The sequence below is a fragment of the Silurus meridionalis genome, chromosome 1 (genome assembly GCF_014805685.1).
Source record: "Silurus meridionalis isolate SWU-2019-XX chromosome 1, ASM1480568v1, whole genome shotgun sequence".
In the NCBI taxonomy this organism is placed as follows: Eukaryota; Metazoa; Chordata; class Actinopteri; order Siluriformes; family Siluridae; genus Silurus; species Silurus meridionalis.
Genome location: NC_060884.1, coordinates 27,284,714 through 27,302,693, shown reverse-complemented (window position 1 = coordinate 27,302,693; position 17,980 = coordinate 27,284,714). Strand labels below are relative to the sequence as shown.

General features: G+C 37.7%; 1 protein-coding gene and 1 long non-coding RNA gene across 3 annotated transcripts in view; one reads left to right on the top strand and one right to left on the bottom strand.

The window, feature by feature from the left end:
* pik3r3b (phosphoinositide-3-kinase, regulatory subunit 3b (gamma)) overlaps window positions 1-17,980 on the top strand; it is a 210,117-nt gene that overhangs the window by 70,942 nt on the left and 121,195 nt on the right. For both annotated transcript variants that reach the window (XM_046859409.1, XM_046859419.1), the window contains exons 3-4: window positions 3,653-3,745; window positions 4,037-4,117. In XM_046859409.1, coding sequence (XP_046715365.1) covers window positions 3,653-3,745; window positions 4,037-4,117 — 174 coding nt within the window. The remainder of the gene's footprint in view (window positions 1-3,652; window positions 3,746-4,036; window positions 4,118-17,980) is intronic.
* On the bottom strand, window positions 8,212-12,024 carry LOC124392422. Its single transcript, XR_006927155.1, has 3 exons — window positions 11,898-12,024; window positions 11,716-11,790; window positions 8,212-8,446 (listed from the first exon to the last, which is right to left on the bottom strand). It is a non-coding gene; the product is annotated as an uncharacterized LOC124392422 (long non-coding RNA).

Here is a 17,980-nt window from a genome sequence, read left to right as displayed (position 1 = left end):
GAATCACCCTCACCTCTTTGCTCATTCATAAGCCATGCCTTCTCGGAGTCCGTGGAGAGAGCGACAGGATGTGGAGCAATTAAAGGCGCTTTGTGCTGCCCGAATACTAAAAGCTTGCCACTGCTAACAAATGTAATCCCAGTTTTCATCCCTGTGCCACCTTCATCAAAAACTCCCAGATGTTCCAGCTATTCATCTCTTTCACCTTTTTTTGTCATTATTGCCTCCAAACAGTATCCTTTCAGACATTTCTCATTTAATTACCTATAGAAAAGTATTAAACTGTGGATTTGCATAATGATTCCAGATGGGTCCAGAATTTTCCCATTCGGTTTCCCTGGTCCAGAATTGACGATTTCCAGTTGAAGAAACAAAACTAGGTTCTCATGTATGCTAATTTAGAGTATTTCCAAACTCAATTCTGTAAATGTTTGGTCAAACAAGTCAAACAAATCACCCATGTTGCGCTACAGGGCCACAGTTGCACCGATTAGCATCACAGCCACTGTATATCCACAGTCCCAAACAACAAGCTTTTCAGCTATCAACAGATGCTCCTTTGTGCTCCTCAGTCTGATAAACAAACATTCCCTAATGATGAAATATGATCGCTAAGATAGAGAGCCGGTGATAGCAGCAAAACGTATGCATCAGTCCTAATTAGCATTGTCACTAGGAGCTCATGAAATCAAGAAGGCCACCGTTCCCTAAGTCTCACTGCTCACACATGAGTGGGAAGACCATGTGGCCTCTGGAATTTCTCCTAGGAATTTCTTTCAATAACCTTCATGCTAATATGATGCTAATGGCGCAGTTATCTATGTAAATATCGCACAAAAGCCATGCCACTCAGTCCACCCATGTAAATGGCATTCATGTTTGCTAGCTCTCACATTGCTAATCATCACTTAAGTGGCATTTTCAAGCCTTTAGTATAACATGACAGGACTGTAAGAAATGGTTTAGGCTGGGTGATTATTTATGAGCCACTTGTATCAGTCACACAATGAGTAGGAAAGCAGCTGTACAGCCAGTGCATCAACTCGCTCTGATATTTAGCTCCAAGTCAATCAAATATATTGTTTTGTTTAATTTTTGTCCACGTGCTGGGCTAGTGGTTTTGGAAAAAGTCATCTATGCTAAAAAAAAAAAACCCTATAAAGCTATGACAGAAATTCTAATACATTTCAGTTCAATTCATTTTTATTTGTATAGCGCATTTAACAATGTTAAACTAATTGGGTAAACGAATTAGTTTCACTACAAATTTTAGTATAAACCATTAGCTTTTATACATTAAAACTATTACTGAATGGTTTCCATTAGATAGTGTGTTTGTATACATCATTAAATCAACCATTGTAGAAACATGTTGGAATCTGAATGCTTAATGACATCCTAATAGTCATTATTGGTGTCCAGTAGATACCAACATGTGGCATACAATTCACCTAAGGTATTCTATTCCAGTATCCAGTGAGAAATAGGAATAATTGGTACTGTAGAAATACAGAAATTACCAGCTTTTATTAAAACCAATCCAATACCCATTATAACCATTGAAAACAATACAATTCACAATGGCAGTAATAGAATAGACCATAGCAGTAATTCCTTATGGTTGTTTAATTGGTCCTTTATGGAATCTAACAGACATAATATGCCACTAATAGAGGGCAAGAAATTACCAGAAGAGAACCACAACTTCCAGTAAAACTAATAGAATTCCCATTATAACAATTTAAACAATACAATTTCAAATTTAACAATTAAAACTTAACGTTTTTAAGAGTTTCTCATAGTAGTGCTAAGGACTGTATATGAAGTACTAGTGAATAGTTTGTAAAGAAGAAAATGTGCAGTTTGACACTGAGAGGAAAATGTATGTTCTAATAATTGTAATGAAACTAATTGAAATTCCCAGTTAAACCTTTTAAACTTTCTGAATGAAACTTTTTACTGATTCAAAGCTGTAAGCTAGTTAATATAGCTAACATTGCCACACCAAAGATAAGATCATGATATTTATCCAAAAAAATAACCACAAACTATGCTAACTATTCAAACTATTAAAATGAATCAATTGGTATATTTAACATGGTATCATTAACACACTAGTGGGGCTGTAGCTATTGATTATTTTAATAATCAAGTTTTCTACTGATTATTCCAACGATTAATTGTGTAATCGAAAAAAAAGAGGTACTTTTTCTTTAGTAAAGCGCAATACTAAATATACAAGAGAAAATAAGACGGGATGAACAAGGAATTTGTTTTTTTTGAAATTGCAAACAATAATATCTGTAAAAACTTAACCAATTTTGTGCATTTAATTGCCATTAAACATCAAAATACAAATATAAATATAATACTGCATTTCGTTGCCTTGTACTTGTACATGTGTAATGACAATAAAGTTGAATCTAATCTAATCTAATCTAATCCAAATATATAAAGAAAAAAGAAAAAGGAAATAAAGGAAACGCACTGTACGGTGTTTTCTATATGTTTAAGTTTGAAATGATCCCAAAATTTGGAAACCTTTTTTCTTTCCCCTGAATCCTATCCTGTTTCTGCCACGTTAAAAATAAAAAGTTTGCATAATTCTGAATGTTTTTCGTTTTAATTTCAACTTCATTCTTCGCAACTTTTTTTTTCTTGGAATTATGACTATTTCACATAAACATCCAACATTTCTGGTGCATCCACCGGTAACCATGTTGTGGACCTGAAGTTTGAAGCTGTTGGTGTATGACAGAGGCTCCTCTGCTTCATCTATCTTGTTCCATCTCCTCCAGAGCTGATTGTTAGACAGAGTTCTCTCCAGGGATCGGAGGCTTAGTTTGATACCATGCGATGCTATTGATTGTAGCTTATTTAATTTTTAATGTGTAAAGCTTTCTGTCACAACAAAGAAGGTGAGCAATTGAGTGCCCAATTACAAAAAAAAGTCGGAATTGCAAAAAATAAACTTGGAAATGCGGGAAACCGGGTTTCCATATGAAACTTCTCCTCACCTCTTACTGTTTTCTCTGAGTTTAGCAGGTTGTGCATCAGTAATAATGGTCCATGGAGAAACACAGTACTTCGTGTGTAGTTAAACAGACTAAACTTAGCATTAAGGCAAAAAATTTGTCCTTAATGTGTTTTTTGTATGCGAATTACTCGAGTTACTTGAAGAATTGTTTCAGCCTTACACAGTAGGGCAAACATTGTAACATGCTAACATTCTCAATCAGCACTAAGCTAATTCTGAAGTCCAAGCATGCACACATATATTTAGAAATAAAGGTTCCTGTCTTACTCTGATGTGGTATTTTATATATTTTTTTTTAATTTACGTAATATGCCGGATTGGTATATGTGCAGATGCTCATAAATCTTGTGTCCATCTCTGTGTCTGTGTGGACGTCATGGTGTCTATCGCTATAATGGCAGGGTGACTGCGACAGCTTTGTCTCTAGGGAGGACTGCCACGGTGGCTGCTAATCAGAGAATATGGGGTGTCAGTGGCAGAATATCGCATATCTTCCCTCGCCTGCTTTTCTTTCTTATTCTAGTGAGTAATGGATAGAGCATGGCGGATTGTCTGTAGTTAATCCCCCTCTACATGTGTGTGTGTGTGTGTGTGTGTGTGTGTGTCTGCCGACAGGCTGTATGGTGGTGGATTCTCTGGAGCAGTCTACCGTGCCAGACCAGGCCCTTGCTGTGGTGCTCAGACTCACTGAAGCTCTGGAGAGACCGGGTGAGATTTATCACTCATTAGTGTACAAAGACTTAAAGCCAATCCATCATACAGAACCAGACTGTTTCAAAATGCTAATAATTGACTGTGTGGTCAATACACAAGCATGCTAGTTTCTGTGTATTTCAACTTATTGACTTTGCTATTGGCCCACATTTTAACCTATTGAAAGGAAAGTCACCATATTTTGCTCATAAATCAGAGCTCAGCTCTGGCTGTTATTTATTCTCTGTGTCAGTTCCATCATGTAAATCTGTTTTCACCACATGGTTGTCCTTTGTGTTTGAACAGGCTGGGAAAACGAGCCTCTCTACAGAACCTTGTTGGCTTCCAGTGCTGCAACGCTCGACCTACAACAGGCTCTGGACACAGGTGAGTTCGTGTAATTGGAAAATGCCACTGGCACAAATTTTAATTTCTAATTTAGCATTGAACAACATGTTTGTTTTATTTCTAAGCTGCAATGTACATCACAATTAAATGTAGGGAATATAAATTAATTTGACTTGTTCTATTTAGTGTAAATACTTAGTGCAGGTACATCTTGCTTTGTGGCACTCAACAAACAGCTAATTAGGGAGAGATGAAGGCAGTGGCACACAGACAAGAGGCAGCTGTTTACTGTTTGGAACGAATGCAATATTTGTCCTCATTATGAATCAAAATGTTCTTCAGTTTCTTCCAAGTAGCATGATTGGAACGTTTACTTTTATGCATACTTTAAGCTCAATGCCCCTCAATCAAGTATGATTTTTAGCCTTTTGTATGGAAAAAGTTTGGGCAGCTCTGAAACATGATATTGTATATGTTTAGGGCAGTAGTGGGTGGGTGGAGCACTGTTCATGCATGCACTGATAACAAGGTATAGAGATCCATGGTCCAGGTCTGTACGTACACACACAAAACAGCAATGTGCCATGTGATATTGATATTGATCCTTGAAGATCTGCAACTTAGGTTGGCTGTATGTATTTTAGGTTGATGCTGGGTCATTCACATCTATTAATCTTCAGAAAGTGCTTCATTATGACGAGGGATATGTCATGTGGATACAGTTCAGTTCAGTCACACCAAAACTAGATACATTGCTTTAGGTAGAATAACTGAATAAGTGGTTAGTTCATCTTTTTTTATTCCTTCCTAAGAGGTATTTACCTCAAATTTTAAAACTTTACAGCTGAGGGAAACAATGAATGGCTAAAAAAGTGCATCATGGACACTCACATTTGCAACCTCATTTACAGTTTCAACTTATCTGACCCATGAAGTATGTAGTATTGTATGCTGTTTGGCTTTCAAGACAGCATGAATTTGTCAGAACATGGATTCTACTAACTCCCTGTCAATTGGATATCTATACAGTTAAAACAGCGTCCAGGCATCCCAAAAATAACATGGAGTATTTTATTAATCACAAGGTTAACAAAACTAAGACGTACTGGGTCACAAGACTTTAAAACTGCACACACAACCTACAGTATACCACATATAAGAATGATAAACAATATAGATAAAGAATACAAATATACACATAACAGTTATTGGTTATTATTGTGCAGATTTTCTGTTAAAAATATAAATGACAGGTTTATGTCTGTATGAGACTCGTGTGATGAGCAGTTGTAGTGTCTGTAGAAGAAGATCCTCACTGTGATTAAAATCAAGAGGCCATGCTGACCATCAAAATCAATGAAACCTTGCCTTTTTCTGGAACTATTTGTTGAACCATAAAAACCCTTGGCAGGACGTCCACAGTAAGGCACAGTAAGCCATAACGCAGAGGAGAATGACTGTTGAACTGTACGCAACATACTCTAACATTTTCACCTAATGTGATCAGCTATTATAAAACTGGATTCTGGACAAAGTTTGATAAAGATATTCATAAATACAGTATGGATAAGATTTCTTGCTCATGGTCTGCATGGTTATTCTCTACCCTTCAAACTCACCAGATGTTTTCATCGCACCATTCTCAGGAAGCTATTGTTGAAGTTAAAACAGCGTAAAAAAAAAATCCCACACCATTCGGGAGACTATTTGAGCGATCACACTTACCACCAAATCACTCGAATGAACCATTTTCAGCACTCCATTGAATGCAAACCGATGTTGGAAATGCTGTTCTGCCTGATGTAAACCACACTGTCATGCACCCCTAATAAACTAGAAACCGAATATGTGTGTGTGCATTCACGAGTGCTCAGTGTGAACCTGCCCAACATCATTCCCTTTTGTTGGATGTTGCAAATGTTATGTTTTATTAAACACCACACAGCAATGTGTTGAAGTTCAGTGAGCATACTCAAAGGCCTGGATCCAATATTCAGAATATTTGCTTATTGTTGTCACTTTGGGATGTTATTTGTGAAAAGGATAATAATATTACAATAGTGTGATTAATGAGCAATATACTTTACAGCTAGGTTCATTTTCAGAACCCAAGTGCCTGTCAAAACACCATATAGGTAAACAATGTTTAGTGTAAATATTTCACACAAACAGCTTTTTTTTCTTCTTCTTTTTTTTTAACACTAAAATATAATTCATGACAGTTCTTGTGAACTTGTTCTGGGCAGCGCTTTGAAAGTTGGGCTGAAAGTTTGTGCTGAAGTTCTTGTTGGCACCACAAGGGAGTGCTCTGACTTTTATTTCGGCTGTGCCACCCCATAAATAAAGTGGCACTAAAGGTGAAGCTGAAGTGAAACTTATCCTAAATATATGCCTTGTCCTTTTTGTGTGTGTGTGTGTGTGTGTGTGTATTTATATATATATATATATATATATATATATAAAACCTTAATTTGAGCAACTACTAAACTAAATGCTACATTTTTATTAATATTTTTATTACAAGCGTTGCAGATTTATTTAGAAATCTATAAAGCAATAACTATGCACTCGAACAGAAACAAGTGATAAATACAAAAAAAAATAAGTAAAAAAGTTCACAAGGTCTGACATTAGTGTTCACCCAGGTACCTGCCAGTCATGCATGTTAAACACTTTTAACTTGTTTACTGAACTTTATTTTTCAATTAATTTACATTACATGTAAGGCATTTGTCAGATGCCCTTCTCCAGAGTGACTTACTGTAATCTCAGTGATAGAGCTGAGCAATCAAGAGTTAAGGGCCTTGCACAAGGACCCAGCAGTTGCAGCTTGGTGATCGAGGATTTGAACCCATCACATTCTTAACAGAAGTACAGCACCTCATCCACTGAGCTACCACTTCCCACAATGCCATTGGACAATAGACATTGCACAATAGGGTTTTTTAATTTTTTTATCTATGTAAAGTTAATTTTATTTATACATAACAATAATGTATTTGTATATAAAAAAAAAACATGCATTTGCTTAAGTAGTCACCACCCATTCCATAAATTAGTTTTGCCTTCAGACATCACATAATTTGTTGAATGGACCTATGTGTGATTAAAATGTCTTGTGCATCAATAAATAGTGGAAAAATTGCCTAAAGGAAGCCTTCCAGCAAAAAGTCAGTGACTTTGAAGAGGGTGTTATTCAGAAAAGCAACAAAGAATCCAATAGTAAACCTGAGCTGTAGATTAGCTGGGAAAATCTGATGACTTTAAAAATATAGAAGAGTATAGAGAACTTCTAGTTGTGGTTGGACAATCCTGTCCAAACATATGAAAAAAAATTCTAGTCTGGTTGAGACCTTTTTAACTTTTGGCAAAAAAACAAAAAACAAAAAAACAGACTTATCCCCCTGAGGACACAATTACCAGACTGAAACATGGTGGTGGCAGTTTCATGTATTGAGAATACTTTAGCCTGGATTGCAAAAATAGTCATGGGTAAAACCATAAACATGAGTGACTGGAGACTCTTTTAACAGGACAACAACCCTAGAGCTACACTCATGTGATTCAGAATTAGATTCAGTTAGAATGGCCAAGTCAAAGCCAAGATCAGCATATGGATTTCTAAAACGACTTGAAAATTGGTATTCAGCAACAGTCTCGATATATATTACCAGGCTCAGGCAATATTGCCAAGAAGAATGGGCAAAAACAGCAGAGTTTAGATGTGTTAAACTGATAGCGAATTCATATCCCAGGAGACTTGCAGCTGTAATTGCACACAAAAATGGTATTAGTGAATACGGACTTAGGGGAATGAATACTCATGCAACCAGCACATCTGCTTTTCTGTTTAATTAACCTTTGTGTCAAGTAGAAATATATAATTTGCACCTTTGCAATGAGAAACCATGAACGATAAGTTTATTTCAGTTCCAGGTTGTAACACTACAAAAAAGAGGAAAGGAGGTAAATATTAATGCAGCATGCAGTATGCAGCAAGAATAAGGAATGTTCAGTAAATATTCTTGGGAATTTAAAGCATGCTGTGTCTTTTATATATATATATATATATATATATATATATATATATATATATATATATATATATATATATATACATACATACATACAGGTTAGCCCTGAAGTAACAGGCTGGAAATGCTGCCCTCAATGTGGTATCTTGGCACTCGAAAATGTGGGTGCCATTTAAGGCGGCGGCCAAGAAGTGGCGTAGTCGAGCGGCCTGAGAAATTCAGAGAAAGCATTACCTCACCCAGACCAGAACAGCGCATGACACTCACCGCCCATTCGCAAAATGTTGGGGTGTCGTCATGGACGTAGAGAGCCGATTTTAGCCTGGGCGTACGCCTTTTGGAAATGCATCATAGATGGAGAGAAAGACAGATGGAGAGAGAGAACGAGAGAGAGAGAGAGAGAGAGAGAGAGAGAGAGAGAGAGAGATGATGGAAAAACAGGAAGTGAGAAATGATATGAAAAGAGGCATGCAGTACTTTATGCATATTCATGAATTCTATCCATGTGTGTATATAATTCATGAATACACAGTATGTGCATATATGAAGATAATAGACATATGATGACCGTAACAACCCCTTCAAACACACACACACACACACACACACACACACACACACACACATAAAACTCAGCAGTAGCCAGAAAAAGCCATTCCAGTTCCAGTCTCCCTGGATACAGTGACACACACAGACAGACACACACACACACACACACACACACACACACACACACACACACACACACACACACAGAGCGAAACTCTTGTCCACTCGACAACAAGGCTCGCTCATCTTGGCTCCCTTTCTCTGCACTTGTCTCCACACTTGGACGTCTCAGTCTCCTCTTTCTAAAGAGGAGAGCTCAGCAAAACGCAGTTATAAAATCGCTGCTCTCATCTTCCGCCATTTCCGCCTCCCTATTGGCTGGCGATGATGTCATCCTGTCCCATATAGCAGCGTCGATAACCTATTAGATGCCAACGTTTTACAGTCAGCTGTTCCAGGAGGAGTGTTCTGCTGCCTAAGCTCTTCCACATGCCTTTTGTTTTATTGGTGTCGTTTAGTGAGTGCCTTTATTAACACAAAGCGAGTTAACTATTTAAGAGATTTCTACCGGGAAGATTGGAAGACTCCGAAAAAAAAAAAAAAGAAAAGAAAAAGAAAACCACATACACACACACAGACACACAAACACACAGCTCAGGGGGCATTCTATTGTTTGAGTAGTTTAATAGTTCGGTATTTTTTTGCATTTTATGGAATCTCTAAAGTCTAGATTTAATCAAATCCCTTGATTTATAAGGTAAAGGTTCTGCCCGGTGAAACGCAGATCATCTTAAACCCAGCCTTGACCTTAAGCAAGCCCCAATCAATCCTGCTTAATTCAGTCATGTGTGAAATCTGCTCTGAAGGGGGTCATTAAAACATTATTACACCATATGAGTGTGAGAGAAAAATGCTTGTGGTGCATGGTGAAGCCTGACTGTTCAGAATTCAGCAATTTGCTTTTCTCTATACTTTTTCCATATACTTTTCAAGTCTTATGAGGTTCTTTCCAAAAAACTGTTGCCACAAAGTTAGAAGTCAACATTTGTATAAGATGTATTTGAGTGCAGTAGCGTAAAATGTTCCTTTTACTCAAAATAAGAGAACCAAACCTGTTCCAGCATGAAAATGCACCTGTGCACCTGTGAAAATAGGATTTACATGGGCTGGAGTGGAAGATCTCGATTGGCCTGCTATAGAGCTCTGAGCTCAACCCTATTGAACAAATGTGGGATGAATTGGTACACTGAGTGCACCCCAGGCCTCATCACCCTACATCATACCTGACTTTACTACATTTACATTTATGGCATTTGGCACAAACATATATATTCATTATTTCATTCACACAACTGAGTAGCTTTAGGGTTAAAGGCTTTGCTCAGGGGCTCAGGAGTTGCAGCTTGGTGTGGCTGAGATTTGAACTCACAGCCTTTTTATCCAAAACCCAATGCCACTTCTACTATACTAACCTCATAGTGGCTTAATGACCACAAATTTACACAAGCTCACTTTTGTTTACATTTATGATACATAACCCATCGACCTTTTCATGCGTTCATCCTTAGTAACTGCATAGGTAACAGTGGTTTCAATTAACCTACCAATTTTTTGGATAGTACACCCAACTATACAACTCAGAAAATATTACAGGCAGGTACAAGAAAAAATACTTACTGGCCCAGGACCAAACAAACCTCCCTGCATTATTAGTTGAACCAATGTTGAACTTAAGTAATGTAGATAGAATTGAGGTTCTGTCAGAACCAGGTTTCTGGTAGCATAGTTGTAAGGGCTTATATTAAAAAGAAATATACAAATAAAAGAGAAAACTTTTAGAGGTTTGGACCACACTCACTTTGTATTTCAATAACCCAAATACACATGTACCGTATTTTCCGGACTATAAGCCGCTACTTTTTTCCCACGCTTGGAACCCCGCGGCTTAAACAATGAAGCGGCTAATTTATGGATTTTTCCTGGGTTTTTCCCGGTTTCACAAGATTCAAGCCAAAAAACTGAGCCCCATAACAATTGACCAATGAAATTGCCGAACGGGTTCAGGTGAACCAATGAAACTCTTTATATTAAATCAGATGCGCTCCCACTGAATCGGGCTGCACCACATCATAAATATGGATGAGGTTCCTCTGACGTTTGACCTGCCGCTCACTCGGACTGTCTACAGGAAATGCGAATCATTCGTCACGCTGAAAACAACCGGGCATGAAAAAACAATTCACCTGTGTTCTGAGCTGCGTGGCATCCGGAGAAAAGCTTCACCAATGGTGATTTTTAAACGCACGACGATGCCAAAAGATAAACTCCCGAGAGAAATAGTTGTGAAAGGAAGAAGACAGTGAACAATGACTTTCTTGGTAGGCTACGGTTTAGATACAAGCCGTGTAACAGACACTGTCTTTCGGTAAAGCCTGTGTAAAGTTCATTAGTTTCAGTGTAGACACCTGCGGCTTATAGACAGGTGCGGCGTATTTATGTTCAAAATAAAAATCTTTGTAAAATTCAGCGGGTGCAGCTTATATTTGGGTGCGCTTAATAGTCCGGAAATTACGGTAAATATATAAAGAAGAACTTAAAGAAAACATAAAAAACACACCCACTAATGTACTTTAATTCAGCCAGGCGAGACGAAACACATTTAAAACTAGATTTAAAACTCCTCCACTTATTTTTTGTAAACGTGTTGCAGCACACGTTCATTTTATATTTTTTGTAAACGTGTTTACAGCATATATACACCATCCTGTTACCATCTGAACAACCAAAATTGAATCCAATTATAGCACTTCATAATCATTTACATAATTTATGTCTATGGTTGTATAGTCATGAACAAGCAGGTGAACATGGAAGTATACCTTAATGTGTTTATAGGATGCAGCACATAGTGATCTGCATCATTTGTTTTCATACCAAGATTATTTCCACAATTAAGCACAGACATTTTCTTTCACAACAGATATACTGTCCAAAGCGTGTCAGCTTAATATAATCTCTCTCTGATTTTTATTTTCCCTTTTTTTATCTACTCACAATCCCAATGGCAACCGTTTCAGACACGTCACATTTCCTCGTTACGTCTGCGCGAAGCAGGTTTCTTCCGTCCAACTGTAAGAGCAAGCACTTAGCATGAGCGTGTAATCTACAGAATGAATTGCTGCCTGATTTAAATTAAGCTGAAATGATTATAACCATTTGTCATATCACAGAGTTACCTTCAGGACCTGCAGTGGCTCTTCCACAAAAGCGTAGTCCTGGTTGACTGAACACTGAGTAATGATGGGTGCTGTTTACAGCAGTAATTCTATGCTGGAGGTCAATGCTGATGGCATTTTGTCTTAGTTTCGTCCCCTCGCTCACCCCATATCTCTCTTCACCCTGTACTTCACACTCATCGCCTTCTCCACACACATAAACTCAGCGCAAAGCCCTATTCTATCTTGGTGGGTAAACAATGGTGTGCGGTGGTTCTGCTGAGCATAACCCAACAGCTCTGTGGCACGACACACCGAAGCCCACGAGGTTTGCAGATATACGACAAGGAGCTTGTTGTGGTGGCTGACTTTTTTCTTTTTTTCTGCTCCTTAACATAATACCCCGTTGCCACCACAGTTTATTCTTAATGGTGTAAGGGAGAGCATGGAACTACGTGCATTCTAATGCTTAAAGCTTCTTCACAGATCTCCCACGCGACACTATAAACGGAAACTTCACTGAACATGGTTTACAGATATATGGTCTGGGCAGCTCATGTTAGTTTTTTCATTACAGGCTCTGGAAATGTTTTTTTTTTGCTTGCCACATGGTGTATTGTTTTCCCATGCTATACAACTTTTGGAAATTTTGGAATACTTACAAAAGTTGACGTTTTTTATTGAATTATATTCGGATAAAAAATACAACCGGAACAAGAATAGCTAATGGTGATTTTTTAAATTAAATATTTACATTAAATACATGCATGAAGACGAAATATTTTAATTATTATTTTTCAAATATTTTTGGGTGTGCGGAAAGGATTATCTGAGTTTATTTAATATGGGAAAATTCACTCAGATAATCCGTTCCGCACACCCAAAAATATTTATATTAAAATAATTTGAATGGTATTTTACTACTAATTATTGTCCTTAATGTATCTGAAAAAATAACAAAGATTAGTACACAATCTTTCTTTCAGCTTCTCCCATTAGGGGTCGCCACAGCGGATTCTCCGCATGTTTGATTTGGCACGTTTTCATGCTGGATGCCCTTCCTAACGCAACCCTCCCCATTTATCCGGGCTTGGGACCGGCACTAAGAGTGGCTGGTGTTGGTTCTCTGACCGGGGATCGAACCCGGGCCGCAGCGGTGAGAGCGCCGCATTCTAACCACTAGACCACCAGGAAACCTAAAGATTAGTGCACAATATGAAGTGAAAATAACCTGCATTTTACCTTTGGAAAGAGTTGTGGCTGGCGTGAGGGATATGAGGGGGAGTGGAGGAGGAAGATGAGGAGGGTTTTTGCTTGGAAGGAGAATCTCCTTCCATGTGGACACACATGGTCACAATACTAAACGGTGCGTTTGCGCGAATGCTGCCTGTACGAGGGATACGCGCCGAATGAGGACTAATACGCAGAAACCTGACCTGAGCTCACAATGTTTTATGCAGCGAGAGAGAGAACCATCGTCTCAGTTGAGTGTGAGCCGTGTTGTTCGCGTGATGCTCGATGTTCGCGATGCAAGTTATATTTTGAATAATAATATTTGGTCGTCTTTCAAACCATTCGTAAACACGTTATTTACAATCCAAGGTTTTACTGTGTACGTAAATCATCAGGACACCAAACAGAACTTTTGCTATGTTTCCACACGGACAGTTTTAATTGCCAGATGTGTGCATCATGGCGGATTTTGGTGTTTGATTTAAGACTGGGCACATCAACAATAAAACAAATGTTTGGCGATAAGAAAATTTCGCTCAAGTTAATTTTTTTCATATATCTGAGTAAAGAAAGAAGGTCTTAAATAAAGGTGTGTTGCTTTGAAGGTTTTCATTTTGCCTCTTTTATATTTATTTGTATTTATTAAAAATGGTCAAACAGAAATTTGCGCCGCAGTAATCGCGTGTTAATAAAAATCTGTGCCGTTAAAATGAATTTGCGTTAACGCGTTATTAACGTATTAATATTAACACGTATATAATGGTGTAAAAAAGTTTTATTTAAACAGTTTACACTAGGACAAATGTTTGTGGACACCTGATCATATGTGCTTTTTAACATTTCATTCAAAATTTTGTCCTCATTTGCTGCTATAGTATCCTTCACTTTTCTAGGAAGATGTTCCACTAGATTTTAAAGTCTGCTTTTGAAGATTTGTGCTCATTCAGCAACAAGGGCATTATTAAGGTCAGGTACTGATATAGGGTGAGGAGGCCTGGGGTGCAGTCAGCGTTTCAATTCATCTCAAAGGTGTTTAGTAGAAATGAGGTCAGAGCTCTATAGCAGGCCACTCAAGATCGTCTACTCCAACCCATGTAAGCCATATATAATCCACTCATTTGCATGATATTAGGGGTTGTTCTACTTGTTCAGTCAGTGAGTCCTCAAGTCTGATGTAGAGAATCGTTACACTTAAAGTGCTTGTACTTTGTGATAGACCGTATGACCTCTGAACCACGGCACTGTTGTATTCTTGATTGCGATTGACCCTATTGGTTCGTTTGATCTTAGGTCTAGCTGCAAGGCTGGAAGGCGAAATACCAGCTTATATCACATCAAGTTTAATTCCATCAGTTTCTGTAGTAAGTATGTATTGAAATGTCTATATTGAAAAGAGATATTTATTCAACATTTATGGCATACAGAGAAAATAAGAGACTGTTGAGTGATGAGAACTGTTTAGAACTGTTTATAGCTGCCATAGTAATAAGTGATACCTAACTTAAACAATATACAATAACTTAAATGGTACGTTCTTTTTAAAGTGCATATGTTATAGTTTTAATTGATTTAACACTCCAGAGTTTCAGAAATGGTTTGTTCCATTTTTGTGAAACAGCAGTTAATTACAATATATTCAGTACATTCAGCTGTTATAAAACAGCATGTAAAAACATTGTTATTTAATAAGAAAAGAAAGGAAATACCGTGCAGGCTGTACAGGAGCGTCTTTGTGGTTTGGCAAACCCACGATCCATCCTATATTTTGTACACCCAGACATATACTTTTAGTTTCCCTTTTTTTTCTTGACAAACAAACAAAACAAACTGTATTTAGACTTACAATTCTATAGGCTCCATGCTGGGACTGTATAGTTACCCAGGTGGTTGAATGGGTTGAGGCTGAATGTGATGGTTAGCAGTTTCGGCTGTCTGATTGCTCAGTGGGTCCTGCGGTCACTCTAGAATGAAACATGTCATCCCCTCTTCTCTTGCAGTCCCTAAAGGTCAGTGTGTTGTGAAAGTTTGTCCTTCATTATCCTGACCTAACTAGCAGCTCACGCTGTCAGCACTGAGAATAGCGTGACAAAAGCAACAACTGTGTGTTAAGCTGGAACATTAAAACACATAAAAAGAAACTCGCAAAATATTATTAAATAGCCATTGACCATGACCTACAATGGCTCTGTCTGTATCTTAAATATATCCCCTGGTGGTCTAGTGGTTAAGATGCAGCGCTCCCACCGCTGCGACCCGGGTTCGATTCGGTCAGGGAACCATCCAGCGTAAAAACATGTGCCAAATCAAACGTGCGGAGGATCCGCTGTGGCGACCCCTAACGGGAGAAGCCGAAAGAAAGTCTTAAGAATAGTGATCTGTATGGGGTAGTATACTGTAATTTGTTAATAATTTACACAATTTAAGTAACTTAGAGTACCTTAACATACAAACTTTACAGTACATATGTATGTGGCAGCAGGCGCATGGACGAGCACCGGTTTGCGAGCAGAGGGCGGAGCCAGTCGCGCTTTATTCAGGGTCGAGCAGCGCTGATAAAAAGGACAGAGACAAGGGCTAATATTAGGCTTTAAATCACCAAAAACACAGAAAAACATATGCACTTTAACACAGAAACTAAACAGTTGAGTAAGGCATATCACAAGGTAGGAGATGCATATAGCATCCTAAAATATCGTACCGCATATATGCGTGAACATTTAAATATATTTACAATTTTGTCAGATCACCATCGTCATCATAGGATTAAACCATTGTAACTCAGGGGCTACCTGTAATAGTTATAATTGATTTTAAGCAATAGCTATTTTAGTATAATAATTATATATAATATATAGTATATAGTTATAATAGTTCTATATAATATATATAATAGTTTTATATAACAGTTATAATAGTTGTCTTGTGTACATGTGTATCACATTAATATTTGAACGCTATCTTCTGCATGGAATATCTGCTGTAAATGTGTTATAAAGTGTCATTTTTACATTCACTTTTGGGAACCACTAAAGTTATCTGTTTAAAATAGTACCGTTTAGGTAAAAATTGTCTGCACTTAACCCTTTGTTATTAGACTTTGCTTGATCAGATCAATTATCTGCACACTAAGGATGATTTCACGACTTTGACATCGCAAAAGTGAGCTGTCCTTATTTTCTTTTTTCTTTGGTTGTATTGAGTTTTACACTGCGCATAATTAAGATAAATAAAGGATTCAATAAATATAGGAATGATTTACTGTTTACTGTCAGTTTGACTGTCCAGAACACTTGCATCTTACCAGTTTGCGCTTTCCACTTTAGATTAGATTAGGTTAGATTAGATTTTACTTTATTGTAATTGCACATGTTACGGTACAAGGCAACGAAATACAGTTAGAATCTAACCAGAGGTTGATTGGTAGCAATGTAAAATCAGCACACCACATTTAGTACATTTCCAGTAGTCAGCTTGATATAGAGTCGAACCTCTTTCTTGCTAGTTATCTAGCTAAACCCTTTCTCTAAACCGGAACGAGACCTCTTTGATCAGTTGCTATAACTTGTTTTGGTCCATATGATTGCTGCATTCTCACCTGTCTGAAAATCACCACACCGACCATGAAACCCACACTAATACAATCTCAAATGAACCTACACCTGATCTAGTAAACCACTAGCAAAGCAAAAGCCTGTTCTTTGGCACCAAACTGTGATGGATATATGCGTTTATATGGAGCGACTAGAGTGTGACTCCTAAACCGTGAAGGAAACGCTCTTATATTTTTTTTTGTCTAAAATATGCAGATAGAGAGGAATAAAAAATGACTCCAAATCCATCTCTGCCACCAAGCTGGTTATTCATACATGTGAAATTGCATTGCACTGCATAACACCATCATGCATTCTGCATATAAACACCCACAATTACACATGCACATATACACACTGTCACTATCCCTCTGTCACATTCACATAGATGGCCATTCCGTACGAAAGATTCATCACCGTTCCATAGGCATGATGGATAGCAGATCTATCGAACATGCATTTTCAGAAATCTTTCATTGCTTCCTGCCAACCTGAGAGCAAAGAGCAACAGAGGCTTTTTAGCAGCCCTGATGGAAATGTGAGGATTTATTAAATAATTCAAGCACATTTCAAACACAATGGTCACTCAGTCACTGAGAAACCGGTCACTTCAGGAAAAGACCTTGAGTAACAAATCAGATTGTAACCTCATCAACACATGTGGAGACATCTTTTCTTCATTTTCTGAATGTAATATACAGTAATCAGAATTGTTGGGTTTGATTTTTTTTATGCCAGCATGGATCATAGCCTTACCACACGCTTTCCATCAAATGTCACCAAATGTCATCATGGCTTATAAGTAAAGCAGGGAACAGCCAAAGAACCTAATGTGACCTCTGGTAAAATAAAAGACATGTCTTTTTCCTTTTCTTTATGGAGAAATCAGAGCAGAAATTTTTATTCCAGTAAATCATTTGAGACATGCTTTTTGATCTAAAAGCCCTTTATTTTTTTCCCCTGAGAAAAACATTTGTAGCTTTTACCCCAGTGAACTGCTTGAACTTGCTTCCCGAACAAAGCTGAGGTAAAAATTTGATAATAATTCAATCATAACAATTACGCTGAAGCTGATTCGGTTAGGGTCACTGCCCCGTTGTGACCTTGTTAAAGAAATTTAGAGTTTGCTCTGAAGTTCTACCTCTTTTTGGTCTAATGTCCTAAAACTAGAGACTCCTTTCTTGGACTAGACTTGAACAAGTACATATTAATATAAACCGATCAGAGCACTTTCTCCCAATCAGATTAAATAAGATCTTTTTCTGTCCTCGTTTTTGAGTG